The sequence below is a fragment of the Grampus griseus genome, assembly GCF_964374135.1.
Source record: "Grampus griseus genome assembly, chromosome: 19".
NCBI lineage: Eukaryota > Metazoa > Chordata > Mammalia > Artiodactyla > Delphinidae > Grampus > Grampus griseus.
The window spans coordinates 37562929-37578425 of NC_139013.1; the positions used below are offsets into that span (position 1 = coordinate 37562929).

A 15497-nucleotide genomic window follows, 5' to 3' on the forward strand; every position below is an offset into this window, starting at 1 on the left:
AATATGGAAGTGAGCACTTCATCAAAACATTTCTCTTTGTATGCATTTTGACTGAGTCATAAAAATAGGATGTAGCAGGATATCAAGAAATTGCTTGAAACAAACTCCCACAATAAAGTTAAAAAAAAAAAGAAGATAATCTAAAAATTATTTGCAATCATAGAGAAAGCGTGTGCCCTCTGTCTAAGGGAAAGAGGAAAAGCACTTACAGCATAGCATAACCTGTGTGTCCTCTCCCCGAGTATTGCTATGTTTTGACCTTTGGCCCTACGGAGCAGGTGAAGTGTCCTTCACAGAAGTCCCAACCCCCAGGCAGCAAGATGGGACTGCAGGAGACTGCAGGCATACTCACAGATCAAATGGCATTGACCCTCAGAAGCCACCATGGTCCCTGTCCTCATTCTGAGCTTATGGCCCAAAGCATATTTTAAAACAAGGTTTGGAAATGAATTGCTCTTTCTTTGATCAAACTTTAGAATGCCACATTGTTTTAAGAGGAGTTAAAATTATAAAAGGAAAAATAAGCAGTTTCAGCTGGCAGGGTCATTATGATAGCCTGGCAAGATCAAAGTAAGGAAGAATAGAATAACATTGGAGGTCTGATCTGATAACTACACGTGGCAAATGTATATTTTTGACTCTTCACCCCGCCAACCCTCAAATGCTCGGTATGGGGCATAAAATCTCCATCTTGAACTTCAGAGTTCTGATAGTTTCATTCCCTCATGGACTCGTTTCTCATAACCATCAAATTACTGATACACAAGATAAACGCATATTATATAACAAGTATTGCAAAATCATAGACTGACCTAGATCTTTAGCATCCTTCTTTTATAGAAGATGCGTGTGAAGAGAAGTCAGGAAGCTAACACCGAGAATGTACAAAAGAGCTTTAAACAATGCTACAGAATCTTGTCTGAAAAAACATTTGTAAAACATATTTGATTTTAAATAAACAATAAAAGCAGCAGACTACAACAGATCATAAATAGAGTTATTAAAAGATCACAAATATCTTAAATTAGAATTATAAATGGGTCATTAGAAATAATTTTTTTCAATGTTAAGAATCAAACCCAGAATTAAAAAAGAATCGTTTTTTTATTTCAAAGGTTGCTTCTTATATTGAAGCTCATATTAAAGCAACAGTACAATGTTCATAAAATATAAGTGTGATGCCGTAACATTTCTTACATGTCAGAATACTGATATTTGTATGTATACTAAAATAAGAACTTTAAAATTGTACAAATAGATACATTAAAAATGACATAGAAATAGGGCGCCTCTCACTGAAACAAGACAGTTATATCTGGCACGTATTAGTTTAAGATGAAAGTAGAAGCAAAAAGATTTACAAGAATCAGCAGTAACAAGATTGATACTCGAGACATAATTGTACATTGTATTGTACATACATTGTATGGGTTTAAGCTGGCTGAATATTATATATTTCAAGTTTAAAAATGCACTACATATAGAGTGTCCATAGTTTAAGGCGAAATTACAGCTCAGAACTGTTGTCCTTTCTAATTTTGTGGAAGCTTCTTTGACAAATTTAAAAAAAAAAGAAGAAAAAAAGACTTAGATGTTCATAACACATAAACAATTTCCCTTCATTGTGAGTTCACCGTTAGACTTCCCCTTCTCTTAAATATTTTGTATGCCAAGTGGTTTTCCTCTAGCCAAGTTGATAAACTTCAATATTTGCCTTTTTGTGAGAAAAGGTACTTCACAGTATTTACCACTTTGATGTCCTTGCAGTTTTATTAAATGTATCCTCTCTGTAAAACTTTGCTTGTTTTAAATGAGCCTTTCCTTGTTTTAAAAAAATACCTGTTTACATATCTTCTAGATTCTTCAGAACACCAGACACAGTTCTTAAGGCCAAATTTGTATCGTTTTCGTTAAGAGTCGTCATCAAAAGTGTCTTTGGAACCGTACAAGTCCGCTAGTTTCTTAAATCGAGGTCCCCAGTTCTGCAGGTAGTCATAGTCCAAGTCTGAATCTGTGGTGGCCGACTCTAAGGAACTCAGGGACCCGGCCACAGAGCCCCTGCCTTCGTAACCATAGATCTGGATGGAGTCATAAGGAGGGGCGGTTGGGTCATTATCCGCCTCCTGTATTCTCGTGTTGATGAAGTCATCCACATCCACACTGTTGGGTGCTGGCCGGAGCCCAGGTCTAGGCATGTACTGATATTCAGGTTTTATGTCTTTGCGAGGGATAAATCCATTGATACCATCAGGGTTCTGGAGGGTGGCAATATCAAAGGCTTCTGTGTCTTCTTCCCCACCCCCCTCATCATCATAGGTAATGATGTTCTCACGGACATCTTCTTCCTCGAAGACAATGAGTGGTTCTTTCTTTTGCCTTCTCAGTGTCACAAACAACACTACGATGACTACAGGGGAAAAAAAAGAAAAAGAAAGGAAGCATAGGTTAAGCCCAGTCTTCTGGGTTCTTTTCCCAGGGAAACTCTGCTTACCTTAAAGCATGGTGTACACATGCTTCAGAACTGGGACCAGTCTATGAAATGAGAGCTTTACCTGGAATCCCCAAAGATGTGCAAAGTTGCCCTACACCTGGCTCTTCATTTGCAAAATGCTTCCAGGAAAATATTATATCCAAACAAACTGGCAAGTTGGAACTATTTTGAGTTTTTACAAATGAATCCAACATTATTTAGAAGTCATCTTCAGAAGAATTAGGAAGATTCTAAATGTGTCCCTCTGCAGCCTCTTAAAAGTGGGTTATGCCTGTTTCTTTTTGCAAAGGAAGACAGCTGCCTCTCCAAAGTTTACAAATGAGGACATTCAGAGACTTGAGGTCCTAACTTTCTACAGGAGGTGCTGAGCCCCTGCCCAGAGTTCTGAGGTGGGGTCAGCATTGACCTTACTCTACCTTTATAAGAAATCTTATCATAAGCATGGCTAGACTCTCTTCAGACCACTGTATAGAAGAGGGGTAGTTTATAAAGACCCCCAAGAGACAAACGACAAATCTTCTCTATTTGAATACAGGGAAACAGCGTCAGCTGAAACTCCAGATGAAACCACTGTAACTGTCTCTTCCCTGGGAGAGGGGATTCCACTAAACTCAGGGCATCTAGGATGAATAAGCAGAGTTGCTTATAAGGAAAGCTCTGACACTGTTTCATTCCCTATCAACCCCCCCACCTCCCCACAATGTTCCATTGGAACACTCGCCCACACACTCAGCAAGACTGAAGAAAGTGTTTGTGGCTGAATTTGGCAAGTGACTTGAGAGCCCCTCTGGGTCCACCATCACTCTGAGATGCAGGGATGAGGGTCTGCACTGGACCAGACTGTGAACGGCTTCCAGTGCTCAGCAGGCAGTGTCTTTCCCCTGTGCCTTCTGTAACAGCACCCTCACCAGGCTCATTCTTTTTCACTTTCTTTGCTTGGCTGACTCTTTATCTTTCATCACAAAAATCCTTCCTGATATGCCATTCTGATACCAGACAGGGCTATTGGTATCCACTCTATGTACCCACCTGGCCATCACCGTGACACGTGTCACACTGTTCACACATCTGCCTCCACCACTAGATTATGAACTTAGAGCTTTTCTGTTTTCTGCTCCCTCTGCTAGGACTATCCATCCATCCCAGCCCCTTTCCCCAGCTGGAAAGCTCTTTCAGCATCTGATAAGTATGTTACATCCTCCAGGAAGTTGTCTCTGACCTTCCCAGTCAATGTCAGGTACTTTCTACTCTTGTGCTCCCACTGCCTTAGGTTCGTGTCTCTATCATGGTGCTCACCATGTGCCTCTGAAATTTATCTGCTCATGCCTATTTTCCTCAATAGACTATGAACTTTTTGATCACTGAGATCTTGTATGATTCTTCTCTTTATCCCCCAGGGCTGAACACAGGGCCTGGTACCCAGAAAATACTCATGAAATATTGGTTGAACTAAACTTGCTGGCTCTTCCCTATGTATCAGGGACACATTAATTCATTCAGTGAAGAACTAACCATCATGGAACAAGTATAAATTTGATGTCAGACATACTTAGATTTGAATCCTGATTTTTTTGTCATACACGAGTTCTGAGACTTTGGGACGACTGATCTAATCTTCCTGAGGCCCGGCACTGGTAGATGCTACCTGCATCAGCACATTCCTGCTGTTACAGAGTAAACCACAGATGGGACTATGTGCAGAAGAGGGGCACCTAACTCAGCAGGCAAGTGCAGGAAAAGCTGCTCTGGGCTCCCCATGAGCTGATGCATGCACCCAGATATTACATATGACATCTAGAGGAGGAGCCCAGATCCAGCTTCAGCCAGGCCAGTCTTCATCCAGTTCCTTGAGTCCTTCATAGACCGTCTTTGACATCACGATTATTCTTTCTACCTCTAACTCTTCTCATTCCTCTTGTAAGGCTCACCATTGTTCATATACTAGGTCTTTGCCTAAATTCCTCTCCTGAAAAATCTCTGATGTTCAACCCCGTCCCCTGCTGATGCCCCCAGATGTCTTCTGTTATGCAGTCCTGTGATGCCTGGCATTTGCTCATCACAACCACCCCCAACTCGGCTCTAATGCTTGTTAAGTTGCCTGTTCCCCCACCATACCCTAAAATACATGAGCAGGCAGGCATCCCCTCTTTTTTGTCTCAAATTGCCTCCACGGCATATAGCACAATTCCCGGTAACTTGAGAAATATATGTGTTTCAAGGATGGGCATCTGGTTGAAAGGCCCTTCCTACAGGTAACCTGGGAGGTCCCTTACCCAGGAGAATGACGATGCAGGCAAGGATGGCGATCAGCGCCCCAGTGCTCAGGCCGGCGTTCAGGATGTAGGCCTCTGCGTTGCAGGACAGCAGTGCCCCGTTCACATCACACCCACAGACCTTGATGGTGAGGGTGTTGGTGCTACTCATGGGAGGGATTCCACCATCACTGATCACAATGGGCAGGAGGTACAAATCCTGCTTCTGCCGACTGAACCCTCCGCGCCGGGCGTACACCCCTGCGGTGTTATCTGTTGGAAGAGGGGAGACAAGGTGTACTCGCAGAGCAAGACCACGGAATCACAGACTTCACATCTTTGCATTCAGCTTGGCTGATCTGAATCTGCTCTTCTCACCCCAGGGCTGCAATCTGAATCCTCCCCACTTGTTCTTTAATCTAGACATCTATAGAAGCCACAGTCATTTGGCATGAAAAGGATCCCTGAGTTTTGTCCCATCTCGAAATGAAACGCAGAAATCAGCTCTTTTTTATTTCGTCGATATGAATGCCTTCAGTGGCCGGGTAACCACACCATTTTCTGTTTGGGTGTTGTCGCTTTCCTCAAATACAAGGAAGTATGGGCTTCAATGTTAATATACGATAAAATTAAATATATAGGCGAGTGTGAGAAAAAACACACAAAACCCTTCTTTTTCAAGTTTGTACTTTCTCTACTTTGTGACAAGCCTTTCGCCAGTTTTTGTTACTTTTTTGAGAGATTTCTAATCTACCCTCAAATCTTGCCCAAACTATGAACCCACTTATAAGTCCTAAAGGAAAATATTGTCTTTAAAGTGGAAATATTTTATAAACCCAGCAGCAGGTTTACAGTTTCTCTGAAATTCAGCCACCCAGTTAAACCTGTCATTCCTGCTTAAAAAGATGACGTTTTCTCTGCTGCTCACACAACACAGCCCACATCTACATGGTGGATCACCAGATAGTTCTCTGATCTAGATTTTACCTTGCCTTCTAGGCTCATGCCCGCCCCTTTCCAGACGCCCCAGTTCAGCCTGCTGTGCAGAACTCGTGTCTGTTCCCCAGCACACTACACTCTTTGTACACCTTGGCTTTGACCCTTTGCTTTAATGCCCCCAAAAGCCGTTCCTTTGATCATTACAAGTCAGCTTCTCAAGCCTCAAAACTGAATCCAAAAGTCACTTTCTGGGAGCCGTTTCTAGACCTCTCCCCTCTTCTCCTTTGTGACCAATCCCACTGCGTTCCTACAGAAATCAGCCTCCCACTCTTCTGTCATTATTTGGTGGCATAACTACTTGGGTCTCTCCTAGACTGTGAACTTCTAGACAATAGGGGCTTTTATCTGATTCATCTCAGTCTCTCCAGTGCTGGACACAGAGCAGACATTCAATAAATATTTGTTGAACAAATGTCGTAACCTTGTTCTGGGAAAAGTTTCACCCAAGTTCCAGATGTTGGTTTTCATGTATTTCCCAATTGTTTGTAACCTATTCCTCCAAATGCTTCCTCATCGTGTTTTCTGCATATCTCTACCAGCCATAAAGAATTTTTCTAGGCCATATGCTCTGCATTTGGAAAACATCGCTATTATAAAACTGTGGAAGTTTTGAATATACTCCATCAAATTATACACACACACATCCACACACACACATCCTCAATATGGCACACATGTTTTTGTGTGAGTTAGGAATCAGTAATTTATAGCAATAAGAATGTTATGACCAACATGAGGGCCCAATAGCCAGCATGCTTTAAATGGATTGACAGGACCATGAATTAGCTCTTGTGGTAAGAAAAATTATCTTAGAATCTAAAAATTGAATTCATATATTTTAGGTTAAAGGAAATGTAATATATTCTGTGTGAGATAAAAAATACATACAAATGGCAGATTCAGTCTCATTTAGGACTGAGCAGATATTCTGAGTATTGCAGAAGGTAAGGTGTGTGTACCTGCTGGCTTTTGGCAAGACTTTTTTTTTTTTTTTTTCCGGTACGCGGACCTCTCACTGTTGTGGCCTCTCCCGTTGTGGAGCACAGGCTCCGGACGCGCAGGCTCAGCGGCCATGGCTTACGGGCCTAGCCGCTCTGTGGCATGTGGGATCTTCCCGGACCAGGGCACGAGCCTGTGTCCCCTGCATCGGCAGGCGGACTCTCAACCACTGCGCCACCTGGGAAGCCCCTGGCAAGACTTATTAATGACGGATCCTCTGCCCTTTGCTGCCAATCTCTCAATAAAAACAGGGCAGAACAGCTAGCCCTCATTTCTGTATTTTCTGAAGTTTGTGTGATTGGTGTATATTGCTCTTACCACTGGAGGAAAATTATATGTACTATGAAAAATCATGAAAAAATAATAATAAGCTGGTCAAATAGAATGTTAATATTCAGTTTCCTGACTGTTCTTTCCTATTCTAGGCTATAACATTGTTGTATGCTTAACAAATACAAAAAATTTACATATCTACATAATTAATTCAAATGTTATTTTTTCCATCTCACAAATTTCTTTTGAATTCAAGTAAGATTTTCACAAATGAAATGTTAAAATATCGGGGCTTCCCTGGTGGCGCAGTGGTTGAGAGTCCGCCTGCCGATGCAGGGGACACGGGTTCGTGCCCCGGTCCGGGAAGATCCCACATGCTGCAGAGCGGCTAGGCCCGTGAGCCATGACCACTGAGCCTGCGCGTCCGGAGCCTGTGCTCCGCAGCGGGAGAGGCCACAACAGTGAGAGGCCTGCGTACCGCAAAAAAAAAAAAAAAAGTTAAAATATCTACCACATTTTAATGCTCTGAAATGTCACAAATGCCATCGTAAATAAAAATGAATATGAAAAATTTACGAAGAAAAGCAAATTAATTGCTCAGTCAAATATACCTCTCTGATACAAATGACATCCCCAAGAGGGCATTCACTTAGTTTATCTATTGGGTTCCACCCTGTTACCCATGGTGTAGTTTGGAGGGAATGTGACCTGAGTGTTTTTATTTTTTTAAACCCGTGGAAGCCATAATTTAAAATCTATTTTTCAATGTGCCATCCATGCAAGACTGTACCTCCGGATCATAGCAGGCTGGCTTACACATGAAGGTAATTGAAAATCACACACTAATGGAAAACATGTTTCTGAGCAGGACACCAGCCTGCGAATTCAAGATGTTTCACATTCTGAACAGCTGAGTCCTCTCAGACACACTAACTATGAAATGAAAGCTCATCAAAGTACCCTGCTGACTGAACCATTTACTGTCGCTGAGTGATTCATCAGTAGACTCTCGAGAACTTTTAAAAAGTGTCTTCTAGTCAAACATGTTTCACATATGGATTTTAAGATTAGTTTGAGAGGTGGAAAATAAATGGAGTGAAGGTCTCTTTCTGGGCATATTCTAAATCCATGCTTTAGAATGAGTCACTTGTCCTGTCAGAGCCTCACTTATTCATCTTTAAAATGAGGACACTGGTTGATATCAAGCATGCCTCATGGGGTTGCTATTGGAACCAAATAATATAATAAAAGCCCATGGTTGTCCTCTGGGCTGTGCTTCCAGAGGGCTCAGGAATCATTCTACCAGAAAACCTAGCACTAGTATTGAGATCCTCCAGGGATGGTGAACTGGTGAAGGGTAGATATGGTTAGACAAGAAGCATGTCTAACCAGACTAGTTTGGCACTTAGGTGGTTACTGTGGTACATAGGTAGTTGCTGTGGCATGAATGCATAAAATATCCCCCCTCTAGATCTAAGTGGCCCCAGCACCAATGCAGGGATGAGTTTTTCTGGGGGAGGGCCATATCAGAGGAGACAGTGCCATATTCTCTGATAGTCTTTCTTGTGGTCCACTCTGATCACTGATCTTTTACTAACAAAAAGAGCCACTATGGGCAGGGACTCCATGAAAATCAACTCTAGAAAAACAAACGGAAAAAGAAACACACAGTAATAAAAAAACCCTCTAGGAAATCAATTTTGCATCTTATGTTTGGCTACAGATTCTCTCATCTAAATTATTTTAATTAGCCAGCTACTCCCTATCTCTCTTTGAGAGGGTCCCCTTACTTCGGACATACACATTTCTGAGGTTTATCGGTGACCCAAGAAAAAAATAAGAGCTTCTGTGAGGACACGTTTTCAGGGAAGTGTCAAATTGGCTCCATGGTTAATAAGATGAGGCAGAAAATGACAAATGTTGTATGGATTTTTAAATTTCCATCAAGAGATTTCTCAGACCCTTCTCCTTTATAAAGCTTGCAAAGAGCAAATCTCTCAGTATTTGGCGTCAGACAGACCTGGGTTTGAATCTCGACTCTTCTACATATCAATTGCCTGACTTTTAGACATGTTAGGTAAATGTCTTGATTTGCTGTATTCTCATCCAGAAAGCTAATAATTTTTAGGGTTAAATTTGATTCCATTCATAAAGGTACTTAGCATAGTGCCAGGCTGTTGGAGATGCTCAGTAAATATTAATTCTATTCTGGAAGCTCTCCTCTTGGTGCAGTAGACTAATGAGGAAGAGAAACATATTGACAAAGAGAGGAAAGTGAATTCTTGGAAATGTCATCGCAGTTTTGAATGCAGTTGCCTACATAGAAGGGCTCATCATCCAGAGGCAGGAGATAGTTCATGCTCTTCAATCCTGGGTGATATATTTCCCATGGTAAGAAAATGTTTTTCTTTTTTTTTTTTTTTGCGGTACGCAGGCCTCTCAGTGTTGTGGCCCCTCCCGCTGCGGAGCACAGGCTCCGGACGTGCAGGCTCAGCGGCCATGGCTCACGGGCCCAGCCGCTCCGCGGCACGTGGGATCTGCCCGGACCAGGGCACGAACCCGTGTCCCCTGCATCGGCAGGCGGACTCTCAACCACTGCACCACCAGGGAAGCCCAAGAAAATGTTTTTCAAGCACCTCGGTGTTTCATCCTGACACCCAATGTTCTCCTCCCTGGCCACAAACATGGAAGCAGTTAGCAGTTCCTTTTTCTTACCCCTACTTAGGCAAAAACTTGTAAATGAGGCTATAAATTACTAGTATATGTGATGTACAAATTGTAGTATTTCTATTAATGGAAAATAAATTCAGGTTTCAAATTTTTATGGCTACAACCTGGACTCCTAATCGTATGCTGTTTTTATCTGCACACTTTGTCATTACACTAACAAAATGTAAAAGTTCCTGATAATGATGTCTCCATGGTACCAGTTTAGAGATGCAAATGTATGGGCTATGATGATGATGTCACACAAGGGAGGAATATATACAACTGATATTAAAAGGGAAAATTATGATAGGGGAGCAGCCTTTGATACACAGGCTGCACAGAGTGCCAACCTTATATTAGGTAAAAAAATAATGGGAACAGGGCAAAATGGGCAGTATATGGGCATAGCCCCTGCATATTAACAACCTGAAAAGAGGAATCACTGAAGCAAAGGATTAGTACTTTCTACTCTCACCATGATGTCAGGAGAGAGGCTTGGCCTAAGGTGAGAGAATGTTGCCCCAGTAGTTTTCCTAAAGAGCATCTTAAGATGCTCTTCCTTACCACTTCTTTTCCTCTGTCCCTCTCTGTTCCAAAGCTAAAAATTCCCCCACTGATCAACTTGATCAGAGATACTTCAGCCTGTGAAGATAGGCGCTGTCTGCATCAGACTGGAGCCCATCTCTTGAGACTGTTAAAGAAAAAAAAAAAAAATATGGAGAATCTAGGCCAAGCCTTAAGCCTTGCTCTTATTTAATTCACTTCTGACCCAAATCTACCCACTCTACCCTTTCCGCTCAAACCTCAGCGACAAAGTAGATCTATCTACCACATTAAAAGCTTCCACACACTTGAAGACAGTTATGCAGTCACTAGTAGAATAATCATTATTTGATTACTTTCTTCTGGGTCCTCTCTACTTTCCTTAGAAATGTGGCAATAGCTGTATAAGAATAATGAAAAAAAATACATATATATATATACATATATACATACATATATATATATATATATATATATATATATATAGTGTGTCCCAAAAGTCTCAGTGGAGTTTCAAGTTTAATAATTTCAGAAGTACACATGCTATACAATTACAAAAGACATCATTGAAAAGTGTAATTATTTAGGTTTTTTAATACTCATTTAGAGATGTGATTTTTGAAAAATTAATTTCAATTTTTGACGCCAGTATTTGCCACCTTGAATCTGAGGGAGGGACTGAAATAATAGAAATTTCAAATAACATTTTTAAAGTTTGTAGCATTAATTTTCTGATATGACTAATGCTTAAAGGTGAACTTAATAGCTTGCATATATATCTTTTCTTGTCTTTCTGAACACCGTACGAGCCGTCTATCTACCCATAGTCACTGCTCATATTTCATTTCACAGTCTACGGTAACTGTTTGAATGTCTGTCCTCTCCATCAGACAGTAACCTCCCTGAAGGCAAGAACCTTGCTCACTCATCACTGTTCGGTTAGCAGTATTTTGTGTGTTAGAGGAATAAACAGTTGAAGGATGTTTCTTTCACTATATCTCAGCATCCATCTGGCTTTCCCACACAGTCAGATTTTACTGATTAGCTTGCCATCAATTTCCAGACTCCATCTTCTCCCACTTTGTACGTTTGAACCCAACTCCATCAGCGCTGCCTGTATCAATATTATGGATCTTGTTCCCAGTAAATATCATCTCTTTGTCTCATTATTCTTTTCTCATTATTTAGGGTGAGTCAGATCCAACTAAGTAACATTTATCGAGCTGCTAATATGTGCAAACCTTATTCCTTGTTACTTCCGCCTACCTTATCCCAAAGAATTTTTAAATTATGTGCATAAAGTATAATTACCTTTATTTTATATGAAAAGAAATGGAGGAAGCAATTGATCACAATAACATGGAAAATGCAAACGAAACTAGGATTCAAACTCCTCTAGGTTTCACTATATTTTTCCCAGTGCACAGCAGACCCTAGAATCCTGATATTATTGCATGCCAATTACATTGGTTCTTTTTTTTTTTTAACCAAATTTCCCCAACATGGTTAGTTAATTAGATGGACACCATCACCGCCTATAGCTAAATCCAGATAGACTCAGGTCCCAGATAAAAGAGCTGCTCTTGGAAACCTAAGATGTTTATGTCAGAGAGACCTACAAAGAATTAAGGGCACTCATTCAACACCTCTCTTCCCATAGCACTTCCAGAAACACACACATGCCTTCAGAAACAAGCCAACATGCAAGGGGCAAAAAGAAATCTATTATTTTCTCAATATTTTGGAATAAAGGAAATGCTACAATGAGGTAAATTCTATGAGACTAGCCTTAAAATATTAATGCAGAAAATTGTTTGATCCAAGACTCTGATGGCTGTAATGTTTCCCCTCTAAATCAAGGGCTACATACTACAGGGGAAGGGGGAGGATCATGATCTTTTACATAACACCTTTGACACTGAGGGATCGGCAAAATACAAAATGCAACAAATAACGCTGTGGAATAATTGCCTATGTGCATGTGTGTATGAGGCATCTAAGTGTGCCCTGTTCGTGGTATCAATAGACTTTTCATTGTTATAAATTATCACATCCCTTAGAATCAACTCTCCCTGCACTTTTGTTAGAGGACAATTTTCTCCTTGGTGATAGGGAGGGAGAAAGGAATATATTTCTTGGTTTAAGACAAGGAAAACTACCAAGGAATTCAGCGGGATATAAACATTTAGGGTCTTTTAGTGAGTTGAGAAATCCCAAGAGTAGTTAAGTCAGTGACCAGAGGGAACCTTGAAAGAAGAATCTGTCTGATCCACCAAGAAGACCTATTTCTCTTTCTCTTGAATTGGGGAGGGGGTGGGTTTCCAGATAAATTGTATTCTGTGTTGGACAAGCTGCAGCATGAATTTCAGGCAGAAAAGAGAACATAATTATTTATACAGTGAAAATGGCAGGGCATTAAAAGCCATCTGCCATTTTGATCTGCCAACAGAGCATCTTCCATATTGAAGCAATTAAGGGGGGAAAAAGTTCCACAGAAATCTGTTTGGCTATCTTTGAATTATAAAAGTGAAAAACCAGAAGCATATTTAGATGATTTTTGGTGATGCTCATCAAAAAAAGAACTGTCCTTAGTTTAGACCAAAAAGTGGGGGTTGTGGGGGAGGGGGAAGAGGAAAGAAAGAAAGATGTTTGCCAATTGGTCTAATCAGGGTCAATCTGTCTTGGCTATCTTTCCTTACACAGCCAAGCCTGCTTCCCATACAAACTCTTCTTTGTTCTCTTTGTTTTTTGTTTTTTTTTTATCTTTTAGCAGTTCAAACTTAACTCTGAATGTATCAGGTATCAGAGCTCATTTGATCTATAACTTGGCCCATATTAGATAATACACTTGCAAAATAAATACATTTGAAAGTCACTTCTTCCTGGATCCAAACCTTAGATGTCCAATATAACTTTGTGGAATAATAAATAATGAAAGGATGGATGGATGGATGATGTGGTATTGGCTCCTACAGAACATTCCAACACCAAAAGATGGGTTGTCTTTTTCAGCCTGAAGCTTATCTCATAACATAATCATTTTTCCACAGTAATAACTAATCCCTGAAATGTCTGAAGCACATTACATGTCTTTCCATCTACTCTTTCACTTTAATTCCTGCATTCAGTTAACCCATTTTTCTTAAGTTTTGGGGTACTGCCCCCACAGAGCTCATATTCTAATGGGAGACAGACAGGGAAATGTATGCTTAGAACGCAGAGTGATAAGAAAAATACTAGAGGTTAGTGCAGTGTTCCTGGTGCATAGAGGACGTAGCATCCAAATGGGCTAGGGATGTCCAGCAAAGCTTCCCCTAAGAGACTTCATCTATGGTGAGACTTGAAAGAGGTGGTATAATAGGCAGTGGGGGTACATTTTCCACAGAACAAAAGCATGGACATGTGAGAGCATGGCATATTTGGGAAACTAAAGGTGGTTTGAAGTTTCTGGAGCCTACGTTTTAAGGTAGCAAGAGAAAGGAGATAATAGATGCAACGTTTATGGGAGGTAGGTCATATCATTTCTTGCTCACTAGGCTATAAAGTTTCAGTTAAATCCACCAGAAATGGAGACCCATAGAATAATTTTAAGAAGAAAGACATTATCAGTAAGGGCTGAGTTAATGGGGGGCAAGACTAGAGTCAGACAGCCTGTTTGGAGGCCATCATGATAGCTACAGCTCCTCTGCAGGTAGGTCATGAAATAGTCACTATCAAAATTAGCTGTGCTTTCACAATATAACTAACTTTGCTGCATGTGCTTTTGGGAATTTCCTGACATCTGGGACTATCTGCTAAAGCCAATATTTAATCTTTAGCTCTTGCTCTTTTCTCTATATTTTATCATTGTTTAGAATAAGAGGTTTGGAACTTTAAAATATGAGGTTCAGTATCAGGATATGTCAATTTAATTTATTGAGTCATTAGGTCAAGGGTCAAAATCATACTATCTCTTTGTTAGAATCCAAAAATCGTGATTAAAAATTGAACATCCATTTTTAAAAATAAAATGCTAATGGAAAGGAAACTTCCTAAAATACACACACACCCTAACACAAATCTTAATTTTAATCTTCTTAATTTTAATCTAACAACCAATATTATGCTTAATGATGAAACTCTAGATGTAATATCCCCATTAAAGTAACAAGTAAAGCCATTATTATTGCTATTATTTAACATATAAAATGCAAATCTATGCAATTTGTAAAAAAACCCAAATATTAAAAAAAGAATGAAGCAAATTATTATTATTTAATTTTTATGTAGCTGTCTCCCTAGAAAACCTAAGAAAATAAGCTTAGAAGTTATATCACTTTAGAACAATGTCCAATAATAAATGAACTAACTAAAAGAGCTATAGTTTATACTAAAAATTGTCACTTAGAAAATATACATAATTTAAAAATCTACCTCATAATAGTATCTAAAATATAAAGTAGCTAGCCATAAACTTAGTAAGAAATGCATAGAACAAAAATGAAGAAAACTATAAAACATTCCTGATGGTAATAAAAAGAGAACTGAATCAGTGGAAAGTCAGATCATGCTTCTAGATAGGAAGAATATTTTAAAATTCTTAGTTGTTAAATTAATCCATAAATTTAAGGTAAACTCAATAAAATTCATGAAGATACTTATCAGGCACCTGAAAAATAATTCCAAATTATACCTGGAGGAGCAAAGAAACCAAAAGCTAAGAAAGAGTAATAAAATGAAAATAATGTAGACAAAACCCTTGTCAGATTTTAACACACATATTATACGTGTGCAACCGTTAAAGAAAAATATGATACTATCATGAGAATAAATAGAATAGGGAGAGTTGATAGTCCAAAAAAATAAAATCTAATAGTATGTGATGTAGGTGAAAATAAGGATGGCATTGCAAAGCAATTGGAAATGACCATTTCTTAAATGATATTTAGGAAATGGCCAACAAAGGGAGCCTGTGTATTTATTTCACATGGATAAATGATTGAAATGGGAAACATGATATATAAGAAGATAAGCTAGGTGAATATTGATATCACTTTTCCATGAGGAAAGTCTTGCTAAGAATAATTTTAAGCAGAAAAACTGATACAAAAAGTACAACATCTATACTTTAGAACATAGCATAATGAGGATTGAAAGGACATTGAAACATTGCAGAAATCTATGCAATAGGTATGATAAGTCACAAGTTAACAGCATTAAAAGATGAAGAGACTTTATAAATCAATTGCAAA

General features: G+C 39.6%; 1 protein-coding gene across 1 annotated transcript in view; it reads right to left on the minus strand.

Annotated features, from left to right (window-relative positions):
* Positions 1-1050: 1050 nt before the first annotated feature.
* CDH11 (cadherin 11) overlaps positions 1051-15497 on the minus strand; it is a 144981-nt gene continuing 130534 nt past the window's right edge. Inside the window, exons 12-13 of the mRNA XM_082676114.1 lie at positions 4765-5016; positions 1051-2407 (exon numbers count right to left, since the gene is read on the minus strand). Coding sequence (XP_082532240.1) covers positions 1911-2407; positions 4765-5016 — 749 coding nt within the window. The 3' untranslated portion in view covers positions 1051-1910. The remainder of the gene's footprint in view (positions 2408-4764; positions 5017-15497) is intronic.